Here is a 22,440-nt window from a genome sequence, read left to right on the forward strand (position 1 = left end):
ATTAGGATAGGGAAATAGCCCTCCGTTCTGGCTAATTTTTTCTAGACCAGGTTCACCACTTTCAAAATATTTGATAAAAGAGAGAACGCTGTTCACCCATAGGTCTCTACCCTTCTGTCCCTCTCCTGCCACCCAAGTAAAGTGAGTAAAGCGAAGGAAGGGGTTAAGACCCGAAAACAGAGTGAGAAAAAAGTGTGCAGGGGAGTGGTGTCGCTTCACGGGAGTAACACCATGGAGGCTTTGCAGGAAGGTACTCGCCTGCCGCCTAGGTTCTCATCATTAACGTACACCACTCAAACAGAAATTGTGAGGTGAAAAAGAAAGAATAGGTGAAGGTGCTCGGGCAACAGTACCTGCATGTGCACCAGAGTTTGTGCACTGCAAGCCTGGACCCAACAGTACAGAGAAGATTGACACAAGTGGTGCCCCTCTGCTCTGGTGAAGTTAAAAGTGAGCTAATATTCGCTGGCCTTCTCTGTTTTATTCTTGGCTGCTAGTATGCTCATATTAAAAACGCCGACATGTTTCGTTGCGTATTAGAAAACTTACGGCAACTTCTTAAGTGCATTAGTCTGTCACTCCACCCTGCACCCATTCACTGGTGTTCCATTTCACCTGTTTCGGAGGACATACCTATACCTCCTTTCTGGTAGTGTCTGTGTCACTGGTTCATATATTGTTCCTGAGAACTGCTCCCGTCAGTCTCGGGAAAAAAGCTGGAACCGGGCGTTGTCTCGCAGCCGAGACAACGCCCGGTTCCAGCTTTTTATAATACTACTGTGTCGTGTCCATTTGTAGTGTATTCACTTTATTACTGTATGTGGTCATAAATGCTTAACGCACTGCCTCTGAGATAAGCCTGTCTGCTTTGCCAAGCTACCAAGGGGGTGAGCAGGGGTTATCTAAGTGTGTGATCCCCTTACCCTGACTAGAGGAGGTGAGTCCCTATTTGTCAGAAGTGTATACCTCTGCCAACTAGAGACAGCCAAGTCTAACAATCACGCTATAAGAAATCCAAGTGTACACAACAGTAAAACTTCTCTTATCCATCTCAGAGGTTCCTGCTCTGAATAGCTGCTCAGGGTTGCACTAAAAAATGAACACATTTCCATTATTATTAAGGGGATTTGTTACGGCCAGACTTCCGTTTCACAGACTGGTAAGTATAATTTGTTCACAATGTGAAATTAATTATTTTCTTTATAAAGGCAAGGTTTGCCATAAATGTATGTATGAAAACTGTCTGAAGAAGGGTGTCTGCCTATGCTGTAACCAAAGCTTAGACGTGCAACATGGCTTTTATAAAGTTACATACAACATATGCCTTGCTGTATGTTTACATGTACATGCACTGAATGCACTGGAGTGTGTCATGGAAATATAAGGCCTAGAAAACATGCCTGCTTATTTTCCAACAAGAACTTCTCAATTTGCGCAGACTAATAACATTTGTGTTTAAATGTCAATTGTGTCTGAGGCTCTTTGGAGGGAATGGCTGCCATGGAGGGAACTCCACAGACTGGCTACAAGAGGAGACTCTCCACTCCTGTTCAGATCTTCTAATTTCTTTTTCAGACTGATTTTCCCTGCTGTTATCTGCCTACTGGGGGCCCCAATGTGTGAAGGGTCTGCAGGTCTCTGCTGGGGGAGATTGTGGTGCCTGGAGAGAATGGCATTGGGGCTTGATGAAGACCTGGCATTTGGCAGTGCAGGGAGGCCTGCCTTGTGAGATGGATGGACAAAGTGGATTCCTGGGACCTCAGTTTGTCTGCACTCTTTGTTGGGACCTGGGCCCTATCTCAACAGCATTACTATAGCGATCTGCACCAAGCAAATGGCCCGCTTTTACCCATGGGCCCGCAGTAATCAGATCCCTGTATTTCCCCAAGCACTCCGCCCTTTCCTTTGACACTCTTGTGCACCCCTCCCTGGACTATCACTTGAATCTCCTTTGAGGAGCTAAGAAGTGTGCTCTTAGGACTGGGACCCACGCGGGCATATTCTGAGTCCACTCGGAGACGTGCTTGGCGGGCGCCCCACCTCTCCACATACAATTCCTGCCGGCTAGTCCTACCTTGTGATAATTCTGCAAACATCATCCTGTGGAGGTAAAGGGAGAGTGTGTGCTCATCAGCCAGACTACTCACTCACAACAGTAACAAAGGGTTCAAGACCATCGTATTATTCTCCTGGAATATCTGGTTCAGGTGCGCAATCGTGAGGTCCTGATGATGAAGCCCAAGAATGTCAGTAACCCTATCACAGGCTCTAATGGGGAGTAGCTCCTCCTGCCCCACCTGATCAGACTCTGGGGGGCTTCGAGCCATTTGCAGGCCACCCTTCAAGGGCATTCTGAACAATTTGAGAATGTACTCCATGCTATCCTAGACACAAAATCCTCACTGGAAGGCAAGATCGACGTGATGTACCTGGACATGAATATCCTCAGAGCGGATCACTGTAAGCTGACAGACTGAATGGATGATGCTGAATCCGCCTTCACTGCTATGTGACCAATGCTACAAGAGCTCCAGATCCAGCTGTTGGCCATGACGGATGAGGTGGCCTCTATACACTGCATGGTGGAAGATGCTGAAGGGTGGATGAGACGCAATGTTCGCTTTCTGGGCTATCCAGAAAGGGGCAAGGGCTTTTCTTTCCTCGCACCCGCTCTCTGGAATAAACTGCCTTTACACGTTATCTCAGATCATAATTATTTTCGCAGGGAGATAAAAACATGCCTGTTCGACTCTTAACTGGCTTCTGTCCAAACCAACTGCTGAGTATTCCGCAAACGCCATGACACTTCTGGGTGATATGTGCGCTAAATAAATGTTCCCGATTTGATTTGAGTGTGGAACTCTTCCTTGAAACCTCGTTGATGTATACAGTGTTGGACAACAGGGTCCCTAAGCTGTTCTCTGTGGAATGTGCACACTTCATACCTGATAGACAACCACCTCTGGGGGCACCACCACGTCCTCCCATTGCTAACTCCTAAATTATTGAGATACTTGATCCTGCAGCTGTTCCAGATGAAGGGCACTTGGCGTCTTGAGATGGGACTATCATGGCCTACCCAGACTTTACATTAGAGGTGCAAAGCCTCCGTAACTCCTATGTGAAGGTTAAACAATGCCTCAGGGAGCTGTAATTCAAGTATGCCCTCTTATACCCTGCAAAACTTAAAAGTGATGGAGAGCGAGACCTCACACTTGTTCTTATCCCCCTAAAGATGTGTGGACCTGGCTCCATGCTAAAAGTATGGTGGCCACATCCGTGGATGATCAATGGGATGAGGAATGGCTGGTGCTCCAACCCCGAAATAGAAGACGCAGGGGTGTCAGGAATCACCCTCCTCAGGACCAAGTGGCCAAGGAATCGGTATGGGTGGTAGCAGAGGCATTGCACCACAGTGCAAATCCCTTAGAGGCCCTCAGCTCGCACTGCACTTTGGAAGCTAGTTGGGGCACTGGCGAATCTGGGACCTCAACAACGGATACAATCCTTGTCCTGCAATCACACCATAGGTGGCTGATAACCTACTTTGAGCTGCTGCTGTCATTGTAACCCTTGTTTCCCACACTGTGCCTTTGATGGTTCGTGTTTGCTTTGATCTACCAGTTTCTCCTGCGGGTTTGAGCCAGAATTGCTGACATCCGCAGGGGGCCTGCCTCCTGGGGCACACAAACTCCTAGTGACCCACACCCCATGAGGGTTCTGAACTGAACATGTTTCATCTTCACTTGAGTTCTATTTTTGGTATTTGTTGGGTGTTGTTGTTTGGGGACATGAATTCTATCTAGCCGAGGAGGGGAGTCTTTCAGGTATGTTACAGCTCTACAGTCCACGCTTGTGTGCTGTGGATGACTTACTTGGGATGCACACGTGGCCTCGTGTGGTAGATTTACATGAGAAGTGGGTAGCGGCCTGCTACACCACACACTACCGGTACTATCTATGGGCACCCCCAAATCTAGTCCCACCGCGATAGAACTTTGTGCCGTGGAATGTGAGGGGCAGGGCCACCCATGCAAAATACTATGTATATATGCATACCATAAGTGCTGCTGCACCCATATTGCTCTACCTCAGGAGATGCACTTGACACTGCAGGATGTTCACAGGGTGCAAGCGAAATAGAGCTTATGAGCACAGACTCTGGATATGGTTTGTCCCAGGGGTCTCATTTGTGGTGGACACACATAGTGGTGATGCGGGGGGTGATACATGATAGTAGAGGGACATCTCGTTAGGTCCCAGCTTACAATTGTAAGGATATATGTGCCCAATACTAACTAAACCTGCATTTTCAATACTCTTACCCCCACACACTTTCGATACCCGCACACCCAGAGTATATAGAGTGGCAATTTTAATCACGTTCCTGACATAACCCGCAACTGCTCTGCACATCCTCTCACAGTACTCCGTGCATCTGGGTGCACAACATTTTCGGGATTGGATGGCACATAGGAGTCTCCATGATGCGTGGCAATTAGTCCACCTAAGTGACAGCACAATTTCCTCTTACTCCCCAGCCCAAAAGCACACTAGGTTGTATCTTTCTGTGTGCATGCAGATCATCCGTGTGGAGTACTTAGCGCGCACTCTGTTGGCTCACTGTCTGCTACCATTGACCCTAACCTGGGAGAGACCATGCCCTAAGATCTGGACATGACCTTTACAAATGGAGGCACTATCGGATCCCCCATTCAGGGAAGCCTTTACAGCAACATCCTCCGGACCTCCCCAGTGGGTCCGCATGTGCTTCTCCACCCGTAGAAGTTAAAAGGAAGGTCAGGGGGTGATGTGATGTGTGATGTGATGTGAGATGGAACTTATATAGCGGGCTACCACTCCAGGGAGTATCTTGGCGCTTGGATTCCAGAAAAACAGCAGGTAGTAGGTGAAAAGAGACTACCTGTCTATAAAGCACATCATATAAATCCCATCCATTCAGAGTTGGACAGGGAGTAGATCCATGTTTTTAAAGACTTTCTGAATTTTAGTTTAGTTGTGGATTGACGGAAGAAAGAGGGAAGTTTGTTCCATGCTTTCGCACCAATGACTGCAATGGATTTTCCTCCTCTAGTTGACATTTTGAACCTGGGGACAAGGAGTCCACAGTGTCCAATGTTTGCCTAGGGCGTGTACACTGAAAGAACTCAGCCAGGCTGTATCCCCAAGCATTGTGTGGGGCAACCCAAGAGGCTATGTCGAGGTGTGGTAAGAGCTGAGGTATCATTCAGGGAGGGCGGGTGTCATTTTTGCTTCTATATTCCTGATATAGATCTCCTAGCAAACACCTCCTCTGGTTTGTGGTTAATGTAAATGTATCGCACTGAGTGATCTGCAGCAGCTCCTCAATAGTGGTGTATATGTGGTCAAGTGACTGATTCAAGAGCTGGCAGGCTTGCAAATTGAAAGTCAGAGGGACTTCCTGATGCACTGTTACATTAACAAAGAGGGTAAATATGTAGACAACCGTTTTCATAGCTTCTAGAATAGAAATGGCAGCTAAATTCAAATTTGAATTCTATACACAAGAGCCAAAGAACTGACACAATTATCAGATTTAACAGTATCAAGTCCCAAGCAAATGATCTCCAAAATAAATTATACGATGATGAACATTGAACCGACCACCCTCCTCCACTCCAAAGCAAAATGCGAGGTTGAAATAAGGGTGGTACATTCTGATAAGCAATGGGAAAGGTATTCCATGCAGGCTATGGATAACTTATTAAATGGTGAACACAAGACCATACACTATAAATTCCTAGAGTATACCATACACCCTTGTGCCTTAAAAAGCAGGGACTATATTCTAAAGCCATGTGCACAAGCTGCAACTCCGAGAGGCTGACTTCATTCTCTAGGCGTAGACCTTCCAAACAATGACAATATATGGGGAGTCAGTGTTTGTTGTTGCCGCCAGGGGGAGCAGGACCACATCCCTCAAACACCACCGTGGCATCACGCTGCCAACGTGATGTGCCAGGAGGCGCATTTACAGCCACATGCATCAAGCGATTTTGGAGTCGCAAACGGTGCGAATCACAAAATTCGGCTGTTTGCGATTCCAAAAACACTATTTGGGATGCATCAATCTAAAAGTACAAGAAATCGCTATTTTCTGCGATTTCAGAAAATGCAATGCATGTATGTTTAAAAAATTGCGAATTCGCAAATAAGGGGAGCAAATTAACACAAGGTTGAACCTCGTGTTTATTTGCGAAATCTTTAAAAAATGCTCAAAAATGCATTTTTTAAAGTGTCATGTTACACACATACATCATGTCCTTTGGCCCGTTCAGGTACTGGGACGATAGAACAGGCCTTCAGGCTGATGCTCCTGTACTGGAAGGTGGTGGTGCTGGGCAAGGGCAGTCTTTATTTGGCCTTCATTGACCTGAAGACTGCCTTTTACCTAGTACCTAGGGAGGAGCTATGGAGGGTTTTGCAGGGGCTGGGGCTGCCCCCCTATATCCTGTCGCTTCTGATTAAACTTCATTCAGACAATTATGCACAGGTGCGGTGGGGCACGAACGGGGAGAAAACTAACAGGATTCCGGTGTGTAGGGGTGTCCGCCAGGGATGTGTGTTGGCTCCCACACTATTTTCATTGTATGTGAATGGTGTGGTAGAGCACCTGCTTAAAGAACCAGCAGATGCTCCGTCCCTGGTGGGCACTCGGATCCCCACCCTGCTCTTTGCTGACGACACCCTACTCATTGCAAAGACACCTCAGGGTCTCCAAAAGCTCCTCATCCGCTTCCAGGAGTTCTGTTCCCTTAGGGGCCTGACGATCAACGTAGATAAGACCAAATTCCTTACCATGAACCCTCCCAAAAAGCTAGGGCCCCCTCCGGTTCTAAATACCGTTCCCCTGGAGAGGGTCTGCGAGTTCGACTATTTGAGGATTCGCCTCAACAATTCTATGAGCTGGACCCAACACATTCAAAAGATGCTGCTCAACCACAAAAGGGTGACTGGCGTCCTACTCAGGGAACATCGTTCATCCCCCAAACACTGTATCTCCCCGGTTATAGACATATATAAAGCTAGGGGGTTGCTGCCGCCCTGTATGGGGCGGAGTTGTGGGGCACCACAAACCTTGAGGTACTAGCCAAGGCAGAAAGCAAATTCTTGAAAGAACTTTTGGCTCTTCCACTGAGCACTCCCACAGTCCCAGTGCTTCTCGACTTGGGCTGCAGACCAATTGCAGACCAGGCGCGACTGCGGCCTTTGCTTTTGTGGGCCCGCTTATGGAGGGTCCCCGAGCTAGCCTCATATGCAGCAGGTCTGTCTGAGGTGATTGCAATGGAGGGATGGCATTGAATAAAATGGCTAAGGGAAGTTAAGAGCCTACTGGGGGACTTGGGTTTGGAAGACTCTTGGGTTACTCGTTCTGCTCCTCCCAAAGCCACCCTGAAGAAACTTTATTGGGACTGGATATCTTCCAAACTCATTTGCAATCCTCGTCACTGCAATGCGACCGCAGCATTCCTAAGAATTAAAGATGTGGCTGCATATGAGCCTTATTTGGACCTAATCTCCATCCCATTGGACAGGGCTCTCTATTTCAAGCTCAGAGTGGGCACCTTACCTTTAGGCAACCTGGTGTCCAGGTGGAGATCTTCTTCCCAGTCTTCCTCCTTCTGTGCTATGTGCTCGACACGGGTGGAGACGGTGGCACATTTTTTCTTTGAATGTCCGGACTATTGTGCTCCAAGGAGGCGCTGGCTTATACCATTGTGCAGGCTCTTAGGAACACGACAGCACTTGGTGGCCCTCCGCATTTTATTGACTGATACATCCCCCTCCATTGTCTGTGGTGTTTCAAAGTTTTTAAAATGAGCATGGGTGATTCGTTCTAAAAGGCTTTCCATTTCAATTTAATTCTCTTTTTAACGAGAACAAGGGTATTTATTGTATTAATCTTGATTATTTTATTCTTTTTAAAAACCATAATTGTAATCTATTATAGGCCTTGAGAATGTATTTTCAATGTATGTACTGCTTTTAAGATATGTATGTATCGAAATAAAGCATATCACTCACACTCACAATGTCCTTTGGACATGTGTGTGTGAAGCTTGCACTTACAAAAACATTTCAAGGGTGCGGGGGGGGGGGGGGTCCTTGAAATGCATTAACAAATTGCGATTCGCAAAATGAAAATCGCAAAATGTTAATGCCTTCCCATTGATTCCTATGGGCCTTTTGGCCCATAGGAATCAATGGGAAGGTTTTCCTTAATTTCGATTCGCAAAATGTGAATCGCAATTCAGGAATATTAAGAAATCGCAATTTATTTAGCGATTTCTTGATGCATTGCATTTTGCAATTCCTTAATTGCGATTCCTTATTTTTCGCAATTAAGGAATCGCAAAATGCAATATTGATGCATGTACCTGATAGCCTCTGCAGGGCTCTCACAGTGTAGGAGCCTGGGTTTGTTGTTGCCGACACCGGAAAGCAGGACCACAGCCCCCAAGCACCACCACGGCATCACGGTACCAACGTGAGGCACCAGGAGGTGTATTAAGCCTCTGCTGCAACCATGCAGATCTGACCTGGTTAAAGCAAAAGCTAAAGTACCACAGAACTGTACCTCTATTATTTCGTACTTAACAACAGCTGTGGGTGCACTGACAGAGGAGATTCAAAACGCTGAGGAACAGTTGGGTATGGGACGGAGCTGGGAGTCTCGAGCATGTTACCAGCTGATGCTGCATTGAACATAATCCCAGGTGAGGCAGCTGTCGCAGACACTGAGAGGGTGTTCCCGTACAGGTATCGCAGGGTTTTTCCACATAAGGATCCCAGGGTCCATTACAGGGGACATTGTCAGCGAAGGGGGTAAATCTGGTCGGTGTTTCATCTCTTCGCCTAAAAATGTCCCCTGCAAAAAAAGGGAAGAAAAGCAGCACAAAAACGGGCACAGCCACCCTGAACGTTCGTCACGTCAGGTTCGGAGAGGGATTCTGGACTGCGATCAATCACAATCCTGCTATGAAATCAATCATGGGTGGTCTTTTTCAGTCGTACCTGAAACCTTGTTAAGACTACAGCAGAAGGGCTAGCGGGGAAAATGTAACGAATAGACACTAAATTGGCAGAATTGAACACTAGGGGTGTGGTTAAAAATATGTACAATGCACACAATCTGTTAATCACCACCCATATTAGAAAAGGGGAGGTGTCTGCGAGTCAGGAACAACACAACACTCTAGACCCTTGCATAGGCAACTGGATTCTGGCTCCTGTAATTATTTAGTGCTCCAAATAACGCCTTTTAACACGTTGAAAATACTTATTGTTAATGTTTATAACTCCTTTGAGAATTCTATGAAAGAACATTTATACCGTTTTAAATGTTTTTTAGAATCTTATAGGGAGAAGCAATCCACTTTTTATTCTGTAATAATCTCAGGTGATTTTAATATACACTTGTGCACAATGAACTGTCATGTTACTGATATTCTGGGCCCTGATAACTGCTCTAGTTTTCACTTTGAGCAAACGCAGCAAGGAGGGCTTCTTGAGGATATTTTGGCTGAGTTTGATCTATCTCATCTAAGTGTTAACAAAGGCGAGATCAGGATCCCCATTTTCAAGGCGAGAGGCTTGAACTCCACAATCAATTATATTTTTATTACCTCAGGCATGTTACCCCAGGTTGTATCCTATGCTGTACTATGGTCACATTTTAGTTATCACAATCGCATTCATCTTATATTGGGCGGGGGTACTGGAGTAGTCACAAAATCTGGGGAGGACATTACTGGCAAAACTGTAAAGCTAAAGGATCAGGGCCGCAGGCTGAAATGGAGCAAGGTAGTCCCTGATCATTTTCTCAATGATCTATGCAAAGCCTCAAGGGTTTATATTGGTCTTTGCCTAGGTAGTACGAAGAAGGGGGTAGAAACCCCTACAGCCTTCAAAAGGATCTATCAAAGGTGGCTAGAGCTCTCACACAGCCAATGAGGGAATTTAAGGAAGATGGGGCAAGGTGGTTCGAACATAAATGCACTGAATCCCACCATAAGCTTTTTCATGCTTCAAAACAAGCACCTCCAGCTACAACCCAAATAGCTGTTTTAAGAAAAACATATACATTTGCTGTAGAAAATCGCAAAGTTGAAATCAAACAAGAAGCCTGGAATGATTTACTCTCTGTGGATGTACTCAAGAACAGTGCTAGGTTCTAGGAGACTATTAATAAATCTCTTTTCTCTGGGGCTAGTAACTGCCCGCTTGAACGTAATATACCCGTGGATCAATGATTCACTCATTTTAAACATATATATGGTGATTAGGCCAATGAGGGAACCTTCATCGGATGTGGGTAAATTCAGCCTGGTCTTTGACGAAGAGGAAGTAGGGGAGGCAATAATGCAAGTGTCTAGTAATAAAGCTCCAGGTCCGGACGGCGCCAAGCTGACATTCATAAGCCGGATGTGGTACTTTAGTCTAAAATGTTAAGTCACATGCCTAACGTGCCTTGTTTGCACGGTTTGCCGAGGTCTTGGTCTCAAGTGACTGTTATACCTGTTTGTAAGAAAGGACAGAGAGGAAATCCACGATGTTACAAGGCCCATATAGCTGATTGATTCAGCAGTCAAAGCATTCGGGAGATTTATCCTTAGAAAATTAACAGATTGGCTACAAGACTGTAGTGTCCTTTCAAATCTGCAGTAGTTTTAGGAAAGATAGGAGTACCATGGATCAGTGCTTAAATCTACAGCTGCTAGTTGGGAAATACACTGCTTTTAAGAAGGGGACACTACATATGGCCTTTATGGACCTGTCCTCTGCCTTTGACTAAGTAAACAGATCTAAATAATGGATTTTATCAATTGAAATGGGAATGGTCTGTTGCATAGTACATTATCCTCTTTGCTACGGTGAGATATGACCAACGTGGTAACCGTTCACCAACACATCCGTATCACAAGAGGAGTCAGACAAGGTTGTATTCTGGCTCCCCCACTGTTTACTATCTATCTGTCTATCTATCTATATGTATATATATATATATATGTATATATATATATATATATATATATATATATATATATATATATATATATATATATATATATATATATATATATGTGTATATATATATATATATATGAAGAAAACGCTATTCCCATCCAAAGTCGAGTAGAATAACGAGAGTGAGCCCAGATTATATATATATATACATATATATATATATATATATATATATATATATATATATATACATATATATATATATATATATATATATATATATATATAATCTTGGCTCCTCTTTGTACACAGCCTGTAAAGATATCCCTCGAGCAGGGGACTGGTCATCCCTGTGTTTTTATATGCAGACAATGCGGTCTTATTAACGTGTACAGCGGTTCGGCTCCAGAGTCTCGTAAATTCCTTTGCGGATTATATGAGATCTCTGGATCTAAGTTTTAACTTCTCCAAATCTCTAACTATGACCATGGGTCTTAGACCAAAAAAGTTAAAAACTTACCTCTGCGAAGGACCCGAAATGTCAAGGGTGACAATATTTTCGTATTTAGGGCTGCTGTTTGATGATAGGCCTCATGGGTACCGCAAAAGAAAGCAACAAGAAACGCTACGGTAAGATCAACAGTAGAGGTCCTTGATTTTGCAAGTAGGGTAGGGGCCAAGCCGATCCAAGCCATGCTCAACATATACAGAGCTAAATGTATTGCCATTTCTAAATATGGGTCTGAAATCTGGGGCTATAAGTAGGCTGATGGAATTGCAAATAGTGGAAAACAAGTTTCTCAGAAATCTGCTCTCAGTCCTGCAATCTATACCTTCTTATATTATCCATCAAGAACTAGGTATACGCTTTGTTTCAGACTTGATTGGATTGGCCTCACTCCTGAGCTGGATAACGATCGGGACTAACCCAGAATTGGTGGGGAATCGTGGGATTGCCCTGGATTGCTTATCCCTGGATAGAGCAAGTAGCATCTCCTGGATAGGTTATGTTAAGAATGTACCTAAGAAATTAGAGGGCCCCAAACTTTTTGATTTTCAAACAAACTTATGAGAGAGGATTTACTGTGGGTTAAAAAACATTTTCTAAACATGATACAAACCGAAAGAGAGGCCAGAGAGTTAATGAAGCCCACCGTACGAGCCTATCTATTATTGAAACCAGCTCCAACGATATAAACCTATTTAAATTGTATAACAAAGCCTTATCACTGCTTTCTTTTAACCAGATTTAGATTCAACCACCTGCACTTCTTATTGGCTGATCCTCAGGGATGGAGATAGGTGAAAGATTTGGGCCCTTGCGCTTGTGATAATTTCTCTAACCAAGACACTTTGCCATGTTTGCGACCATTATCATCATATTCACAAACATTTTTTAGTACCTATTTTAAAGGATAAAAGTTTTATACAAGTAAGGCCTGCGTTGGTATATTTACAGATGCTGCAAAATACATGGGAAAGTTTTACTATTGTTAGTTTTTTAGTTGTGGCGGTTAGGGAAAGGAAAAGAAGGGCCTCTATGTTATAAAATATTTAAGCTATTCTATAATTCCAATGAATTGTGCATAAGATAACTTTTTTTAAGAATTCTGCATATGCTTCATTTATAACATCAAGAGGATGTTTTTTTAGATGTTGAATTTTTATGCATATGTTTTAATGTTGTTCTTACAAGATATTTTGTAGTGCACTTGTATGGTTTTTATTAACCGAATAAAGTGATTATGACTGACAGACAATATACTGGACACGTACTCTGTGACTTCTCAAACATGATAGCTACAGGCAACTAAACAAACTTGCTGATGGGAATGTTAAGTTGTGTGCATTAAGTATGTAAACCCATCTGCACATTTACTGCCATATCCTTTTTATTAGCCAAATGGAGGCTGGCACTTAGATTGGGTAGAGGGCCCACCCCGCTAAGACTGCCAACTGGCACGGAGCATTGTTATATTGCAACAAAAATAGAGAATTGTATGCCAACTTGCAACCTGTTGTTTCTAGACCAAAAGATATTTGGGATCCACTCCGAAAATATTTAACTAGCAAGGATCATTCACCTCGCCACCCACACACTCCAATATTATTTGACAAACAAATTCAGCACAAGTAGTCAGTTCAACAGATACAATTAGTGATGGGTAATAAAGTTATATGTGGTCTTTTTAAAAATGATTTTAACCTATGAAATAAGAATTCAGTTTGTGTATATGTTTTCTACTTTAGAATCCTATCCTTAAATGTACATTTGAAAATTGAAATAAAAAGTTGTAAAAAAAGGGTGCTCTCTCATTTGGTTATGGACTATAGTTCATCGGCTGGGACCCACATCCCTTCTTACCTGCGCTACTAGCAAACATGACAGTGGTGTCACTGGGGATGGAAAGGTAGAGGGAGAAGCTGTCCCCTGGAGGCTTAATGCTGTCTGTCTCCAGCTCCACGCCTGCATCAAGCAGATCCCCTCTGCAGGCCTGCAATAAAGACAGAAAGGATTCATTGTGGGGGTGAAAACAAAAATGTGTGTGGAAGTGTTAGGACTTAGGTGACAATAGCAGTTGCTAGAGGTGGAAGTGTAGAGTTAGAAGTGGCGCGGACAGAGCCCTTGATAGGTACTGGGAATAATATGGTGTTAAGTGGCAAGGACCATGTTACATTTAGTGTAGAGAAAGTGGTAAGAGATGGTAAATCCTCCCCTAAGAAAGTGGTGGTGGAAGGAAATACAGATTGAAGTAGCAAAGTGATAGTGATAGTGAACAAGGAGAGATTAGTGGTTGTTGGAGAAAAGTGTAACACTAGATGAATAGTACATTTTTGTTTTTCTGTCCCTGAATAAAGAGTAGGTAACAACCCATATAATCTAGGATGCAGAGACAAAAAATAAATCACTTGGAAACATTAGTGAATGCTGCCTGGCTATTCCTGTTAAGCTAAGGTCAGAGTGACTCAAAGTTCATCCTAACAAATGATCTATTTTCCTTCATGCTATATTTTCTAGTTAATGCCTTCTGGTAACAGCAGATACAATTAATTTGACCCCAAATAAAGGGTTAGGCCAAAAGCAGAGACGGTTGTGAATTTTAGAATTACCCTCTTTTCTATCAGGTCATCAGGAAGTCCTTGTGATTTTCTACCTGCCAAGATGTCAGGTTCATGGATCAGTCCCTTGAAATATTTGAAACTCTGACCTTTCCCTTTGTCCATGCACACTGGAAGGGCATCAAATGTGCATTCAATAGGGCAGGATATGTGTCACATTTTCAGGCTCACCACTTCGTAAATGAGTTCAACTTTCATTCACTACATATACACATGTATATCCTCACATTTCTGCCGGTGCCTTGAACACTTGGTCCTACTTTGAGCACCCTGCTGTTGATGAATCTTTTGAAAAACCCTTGCAATCTTTGAGCTTTGTAATCAAACTAATATGAACCTCAAGAGAAAAATAACGATTTTTGATAAACTCATGATTTTCCCCTATCCTCTGTGATCTCCTTGAAATTTGTAGTATTCTATGTTCTTCGTCATAGCAGATCAAATGCTGAAATGAGTCTGGAACATTAGAAGAGGAAAATAATATGCTGTCATCACTCACTATTACTAAACAAGATTTTCTCTCCGGGGCTATGCTGCAAAGTTCACCAACACTACTATCAAATTCACCACCTGATTTCCCAGCCTATGGATTGTCGAGCTCAAAAAGGGAGCATGTTTTTAATTTTTTTTTTACTTATTATATCTCTGTTCCAATCTAGGTTTCCATGTAGCCTAATGATCATCCCTAAAATGTTATGTAGACCATACATTTAGCACAGCTCTGACTTTAACCTCCTAGTCATCACTGGATACCTAGTCTGTGCGTCGGTTACTAGACATTGCTTCTATATGTTCATGGATAGCCCATGGTTACCAGTGGTTGATATTTTTTAACCATAGACGGCAATTCCTTTTGTGTTCATCAGAGTGTTCTGTCATCAAGCAGAAACCTAAAATGCTGTGGATTGAGAAGGAAGGAATGTCTGAAAACGTGATCGTATTTTACTATTTGTGAGAACTTCACCTCACAATTAAGAAAGCCCGTTATGTCTATATTTTTAAATAAGTTATGTATTTGCTGAAGTGGGAGATTTGAACCTTGTTCAGGGATATGTTTAGGGCAAATAGAGTTATGAAGCAAAATGATCTCAAATGTATGTAATTTATGCAAAGGGCAAAGAACACACCAATAAATGTGTGTAGGAGTTTAAAGTGCATTATGAACAGCATGTCTATAAGATTAAATACTACAAAAGACTTGATGATTAGACATTAACAAAAACAGTGTTAGAAGTGCAAATGACAATGTCAAGTTTACATGTTTTCAATTCAAGGGCTCTGATAATTTAGGTAATGCATATCCAGCTGTAAAATGCCTATGTCAAAAATGTTATAAGCATGGGAATTTTGCAGGAGCTTGCAAGAACGAATAATTTAAACACGTTCATTACACAGATAACATTGTTGAAAGAGTAAACACATTTACTTTTCAAATACATTGAATAGAAGGAGAAAGTACTGACACTGATAAACTTCCTGGGTTGTGAAATATCTCTGCATAATAATAAATGTAATATGTTTGCACATTCATGGACAATATACAGTAAAGTGTTTTGTTATACTTTTGATAAGGATAAAAATATACTATTGGAACCAGAGCTACACCCGGGTGGATATAAACAAACACCTTATTTCTTTTGAGGGTATGGTTCACATGCAAAATTCTTTTGAAGACAGATCAATTACAGGGAAAGGTTATGTAGGAAAACTGGACTCAAGCATATTAGGATGGGTTCTCAAAAAGAACTTGGGATAAAACTTGATCCCAAAAGATCAGATCCTGTCTAACTTATAGAAAGGATCTTCATCAACGTAAATATTTATAAGGAGTTGCCTCTTTTTTTTCAAAAGTTTGGTTATTTGAAAAACTTGCAACACAAAATTAACAACACGAAGCCTCTTGTACATAAGGTACATTCAATTCCACATTTAATGAGAGAGGCAATCAGTACAGACCATGAAAAATTGCAATCCATGTGAATATTTGAACTGATAGAATCATTGGAACAGCTATTTCCTATAGTCCAGTTAAAGAACCAAATGATGAAGGATTGCGCCTCTGTGTTGTCTTGAGGAATCTTAATTACAAGACATGGGTTGATAGACATCAATTGCCAAAGTTTCACGAGTTATTGAGCACAATATATGATGCTGGTAGGGGGCGTGGCTTGGCAGTCGAAGATGGAGGTCGCGTGCAGCAAATTATCCTGATCACCGGAGGACACTGGGACCCAAATGCCTGGGGGAGACTACCCTGGGAGCCAAGAAGTTCCCCGCAGCAGACCTGCGATCAGCTGTTGCCTAGAGGAGTGCTGGCGACTGAGCTTGAAAAGAACGCCACGGACTACTTTCAGCCAAGATGGCATCGTAGATCCCTGTGAAGCATCGCAGCCAGACCTAGGGAAAGGTAACTGAGGTCGTAGGACCCAGATTAGTGTGACCGGGGAAAGCCGATGCTGACCCCTCTACAGGCTGGTGAGGAAGTGCATGCGAATAGCTCCAACCACGGCCTGGAAGAAGCGGACCATGTGTCTCCCGAACTGCCGTGAGGAAAGGGAAACAACAGTAAGAGGGCGCGGTGTCCCCACAGGACATGTTTCAGGCTGAGGGGTGCACTGAGGGAGAAGGGGGACCGATGAGGAAGGGCAAGTTCTCCCCCAAGAACCTGAGCGGAGCGAGGAGACCATGGCCTGGAACCCGCAGGGGGAGTACGGCGCATCAGGGAGGCCCCCGCACTGGAGCTGCCTGCTGAGGAGTGGGTGCGGCAGTACTAGAAGTGAACTGGGGCTGAATCGGCCTGGGTTTTTACATGACAGGGATATGGGGACCGCATAACAGAGACTAGCTGGGGCTGGACACACTGGGTTCTACCCAAACTGAGCCTGAGTACCTAATCAGTGCATGGAGCTGGCGCTCGAGAGGTTCTGGCCCAATTCGACATGCAGTAAGCTGAGGAGGGCTGCAATACGGGCAGAGCAGCCAACGAGGAGAAGGGTGCCGGCATCCTAACTGCTGCGAAGGTCACCTGGTCAGAGCTGAGTGCAGGAACGCCGGGTTGGAGAAAATCCAGGGGGTCCCTGAGAGGGTATCCCCAAGTGCAGGAGTTGTACATCCCTATGGGAATGCTGCAGCAGAAACATACCGGTCATCAAGTGACTGGTTGTAGACACCAACATCCATGCTGTGAAGGGCTGGACATGTGGTTTGAATCCTTCCCGGCTGCATACCCTCAACGGACAATAGTGATGGGAACTGTCTAAACACTTTGGGTAAACCCAGGGCAAGACAAACAGTCGCCCCCCCCACCCAGGAGCATGAAGGGACATCACAGGACGGGATGCAGAGAGACCCTGCAGAGCCGGTGCAGCTACAGCTGACTAACATCTTGGAGGCAATTGCAGACACAAAGGCCATACTGCACTAAGATATCTGCACAGTGTCTGTTGGACTGGGTCTTCTCTGAGTGGAGCATACAAAATTGGCTGAGAGAGTGAATACTTTACAATTACTTGCTTGACTTACCCAATCTCCACCTCGGCACTATCCATGGCCTCTACAGATGATTCCAATTCTGCACTCCTGGGCATCCCCCCAAGAGCTGAGACTGCGTACCTTCTTGTATAATGTTTCTACCTGTTTTAATTTTCATATCACAAGTAGCCTGGTATTTAAACTGCGTGCTTCTCCTGTATGATGTATCCCCTACCTTTCCCAATTTGATCCCTCCTGTCCCTACGCTTGTATACTACCCCTTAATCTTGTAAAGCGCTCTGATACCCTCATGGTTCTGGCTTGCATTCCACAACACTATAAAATAAATACATAAATAAGCAGACGGAAGCTATGCTCTAACTGGAGCCGGGCTGGCGCAGGTGGGATATCTAGCGAACAAGGTCTGCTTGCTATAAATAAAGGCTGATGATGCAGAAGGCAGGAATAAGAGAATTAACATAAGGGCCCTGGGACTTCCAGAAGGAGTAGAAGGTAGGGATATGGTTTCCTATCTGGAACAGGGGTTACGGACGACGGTTGCACCCGAGGGTCTGTCCGCTTTCTACACTCTAGAGAGGGTGCATCATGTTCCAGCCAGACTCCTCCATTTCAAAGATAGGGATCTGCTCCTGCAAAGAGCTCGGACGAAGGGCCCATACAATGTAGACAACAGCAGAGTTTCTATCTTACCGGACTACACTCTAGAGGTTCAAAAGCAAAGTGTCTCCTTTCTTGAGGTCAAGAAGAAATTGAGAGAAGAAGGCCTCCAGTACTCCTTGATATTCCCCTCTCGATTGCGTATAATTCTGGATAGGAAAGCATACTTCTGTGATGATCCCAAATCTGCTTGCAAATGGATTGAGACTTACAAATCCGAAGGCCCTCTTGGTGCACGAAACATTGAACTAAAGTTAAGGGGCCAAGACTCTAGGAAATGACCCAGAAACTGGCTGAGACGCAGTGTCCCGAAGAAACCAAGCTCTTCACAAATACAAAAATAAAGAGCGGAGGCGCTACAGGCTATGGCGACAATCATGCCAGGAAAGAAGAGCTCCTCAAAGGCTCAGACCCGCTCCTCAAGGGAGACTGAGGAGAGTGATCCCGACTCTTACCACACTGGCGGGGCTCCTCCACCAGTGGTGACCCTGAAGACATCGGATGAGATTATTTGATGGTAGAATGAGGCTCTTGTCATCGTGACTCCCAGGGAGAAGGGGTTCACGGAGGTCCACTCAGGGTCTGGACTGGCTCGGATGGTCCACGGCCTGTGCACCATATGCACCTCATATCCTTTTGGTCATACTTTGAACTGACACATCCCCTCTAGGATCCTTACCCTGGGAAGTTTTGGTCTCATTTAGTGCTTAATGTTGTATGTAAAGTTTGGGCAGTTGGCTGTCGCTAGACTGCTCTAGGATCTGAGAGTTGTCCAACATGGGGGTTCAGTTACTAATTTACGTTATATTGTTTGCAGATTTGGGTGGAAATGGTTGCTAAGGAGATTAGACAACTGGGGGGGGCCTGCAGCAGACGTTGAGTGACACATCACAAATATGTCTTCCGCAATTAATTTCCGAGGTTCATATCATCAAATATATCATATCATCAAATATAAGAGGGATGGGGTCTATGGCAAAGCGCATAATATATGCTCTTACCTTAGGTGAAGGGGTGTGCACATAGTCTTTCTCCAGGAGACTCACTTAATTAAGGAGGATGTTTCAAGGTTGCGCAAAAGGTGGAGGGGGCAGATTTTTGTAACCACCTTCTTGGCATATGCTCAAGATGTGATTTGGATAAGAGCAGAAGTACCCTTTGATCCCACGACTGCCTTGTTAGATAGTGAAGGCAGGTATATCCTCCTTTTGGGGAGATTAGGAGGTCAGGAGATAATGTTGGGCAACATTTATGCCCCTAACATAGACCAGGTGCTTTCCTTATCTCCCTCTCAGTCAAGATGGCAGAGCAGATGGGGGGGCCCAGTGATATTGGTTGGAGATTTTAATTGTGTAGCTGATGTCATGGCTGTTCGTTAACCACTCCACCGCCCCACATGGGTGCGCAGATGCGCTGTACACCAGCAGGGTTCCAGGATTCGATAAATTGCTGGGGACTGGAGGATATCTGGAGGGTACAGCATCCAGCAGACAGACCATTCATTCTTCTCCCCGATACACCAGGTTCATACTAGAATTGACACCTTCTTGTGTACTTCTGCCCTTAGTGGGTCCATTGTTGATACTGAATACTTGAGGCGCATTGTTTCCGATTTAAGCCCGTTATTGATGATACATCGGCCTCTAGAGAGGACCCCCGATCCCTTCCTGGTGGCTCAACCCGTTGACATTGGAGCATGCCCCGTTTAGGGCCTCACTGGGCACACTTGTTGAATCCTTCTTTCACACGCACACACGGCTTAATTAGCACTATTTGAATGGGAGGCATTTATAGTGGTGGTGAGGGGACACTGCATGGGCCAGTCCATTGGGATACAGAGAGAAATCCATCAAGAAATATTAGACTTAGAGGGACAGTTATGCCAATTAGACATAGTCCAGGGCCTTGACCCTACCTCATTGATAAAACTGCAGGAAACACATGCAAGCCACAACGCTGTATTGGAAAGGTTGAGATGTCATGCTTATAACAAACACTTGGATAGGGCACAGAAAGAGGGGAAAGCTGGTGGTCTCTTGGCCTGGTTGATTATGGCAGAGACCCGCAGGTCACCAATTAGCCAGCTTCGGGCGGAATCAGAGGATCTAGTGTGTAAACCTGAGGAAATTTACACTGTTTTTCAGGAATACTATGAGAGACAGTACACTGCCCCATTAGTGGTCTCCCAAACACTTATTAGGGACGTTTAAGATCCCCTACAGCTTTGGACTGTGGACAGGTAGGTGCAGGAAGAATTAAGGGGCCCAGTGACTCTGCAGAAAATACATGCGGCCATCGTGGACATGGTGCTTGGTAAAACGCCGGGATCCGACGGCCTCCCGGGAGAATTTGATAAGAGATATGTTACCCACCTAGCGCTGCGTCTTATGACACTCTATGCAGGGTCTCTTGGACTTGGCAAACTTCCTGATACTACCCAGAACATGTTAGTGATTCCCCTCCCCAAAACTAAGGAGATGGGTGCCCGGGTGGTGGATTTTAGGCCTCTCTCCATGCTCAACCTAGATTTTAAAATTCTTAGTAAGGTCTTTGGCGGCACGTTGGTTCCTCACTTGAAATCCCTTATCCGCCACAACCAGAATGGTTTCATTCCCTTCCGTAGTACCTCCTACAATCTTCGTTGGCTCTACTCCATCCCCTTTCACTCAGATACGACATCCTGGGGACGGGCGGCAGTACTTTCAATTGACCTGGAAAAAATATTTGACACAGTCTGCTGGAAATACTTGTTTGAAAACATGTTGCACATGGCATTGCAGAATATATTACGGTAAATTTATAAAAAAAAGGTTTGCCTGCTTTTAATATCCTCTTAGAAAAATCTTAAAGAATAGAGCCTACTTTGAAAGGAGCTAAAGTTTCCATTTGACATTGAATCATGTTAATTCTGAGAGATGTAAAGCACCAACATTAGAAAGTTCTGAGGTGACTAAATATGCCATATTGACCACTGATACCAGGCCTAAACGTTTGGGAAGCACTTTTAGCCAATAAGTGGATCTAAAGAAAAGGTAACTGCATTTGTATTGAGATCACTCAAAGGTACAGAAATCAATTACCCTGGTGTAGAGAAGTTCTACTATTGCTACCAGGCAATAATCCACCTAAAATTATTTTTCTGAGGTATTTCATTTGAAGTAAGGACTGACTATAAATCCCTAATTCACGATTCACCACCAAAGAGGTTGACTTTTCCCCCACACGCATTTCTATGTGGTCTTTCGGGTTGAAGAGTTTCAATTTTAGAATGGAGCTACATAAAGCACCAACGCTAGAAAGTTCTGAAGTGACTAAATGTACAATTTTAACCACTGATAACAGGGCTAAAGATTTGGGGAGCACTTTAAGCCAATAAGTGGATGAGAAGGAGAAGGTCAATGATTTCGTAGTCAGATCACTCAGACGCATAAATCAATTACTCTGTTGAAGAAAGATAAGTTCTACTATTGCCACCAGGTAATAATACAATTCAGATTCTTTTCCTGGGGTATATCATTTGAAGTAAGGACTGACTATAAACCCTTAATTCACAATTCTCCACCAAAGGGGTTGAATGCACCACACACGCATTTCTAAGTGGTCTTTGGGGTTGGAGAGTTTCAACTTTAAAATTGAGTATTTCTGCAGAATCAGCAACATTGTAGCAGATTTTCTCTCCAGGTTGCCCATGTAAAGTAATGATATACTAGATTAACAAACAGATAAATATAGTCCTTTCTATTCCGTCTGTAGGTATAAGTCAGGAAGAATGGATGGAATGTTCAAGTGAAAACAATAATCTGAAGATGATCAAATAATTCATAGTAAATGTACAGCCAAAATATACACTTTAATGTGAAGAACTTACAACATATTTGGAGTGGAGGAATGCATGGAGTTCACCTAACAAAAATGTACTAAAAGTATTTAAGGTTTTAGCACCAGCTGGCAAGGAACAGAATAGTTGATCTAGCCCATGAAGGTCATCTTGGCAGAAGCATGACTAAAAATTGATTCAGAGAACACCATTAATGGGCAGGTCAGGATACTGTTGTAAAGTCAAAAGTAGGGAACAGCAGGGATTGGGCTGTAATGACTGTAAAGTAACAGGAAAAGTTCCCATTTCTGCGGTGTCAGTTTCTGATGAACCTTGGTACAAAC

General features: G+C 43.9%; 1 protein-coding gene across 1 annotated transcript in view; it reads right to left on the reverse strand.

Annotated features, from left to right (window-relative positions):
- The window catches only part of LOC147679891 (caspase-3-like), a 237,705-nt gene that overhangs the window by 30,505 nt on the left and 184,760 nt on the right, over positions 1 to 22,440 (reverse strand). The window contains exon 3 of the mRNA XM_086943454.1: positions 13,376 to 13,505. Within this exon, the coding sequence (XP_086799580.1) occupies positions 13,376 to 13,505 (130 nt within the window). The remainder of the gene's footprint in view (positions 1 to 13,375; positions 13,506 to 22,440) is intronic.

Source organism: Lissotriton vulgaris, chromosome 11, assembly GCF_964263255.1.
Source record: "Lissotriton vulgaris chromosome 11, aLisVul1.2, whole genome shotgun sequence".
In the NCBI taxonomy this organism is placed as follows: Eukaryota; Metazoa; Chordata; class Amphibia; order Caudata; family Salamandridae; genus Lissotriton; species Lissotriton vulgaris.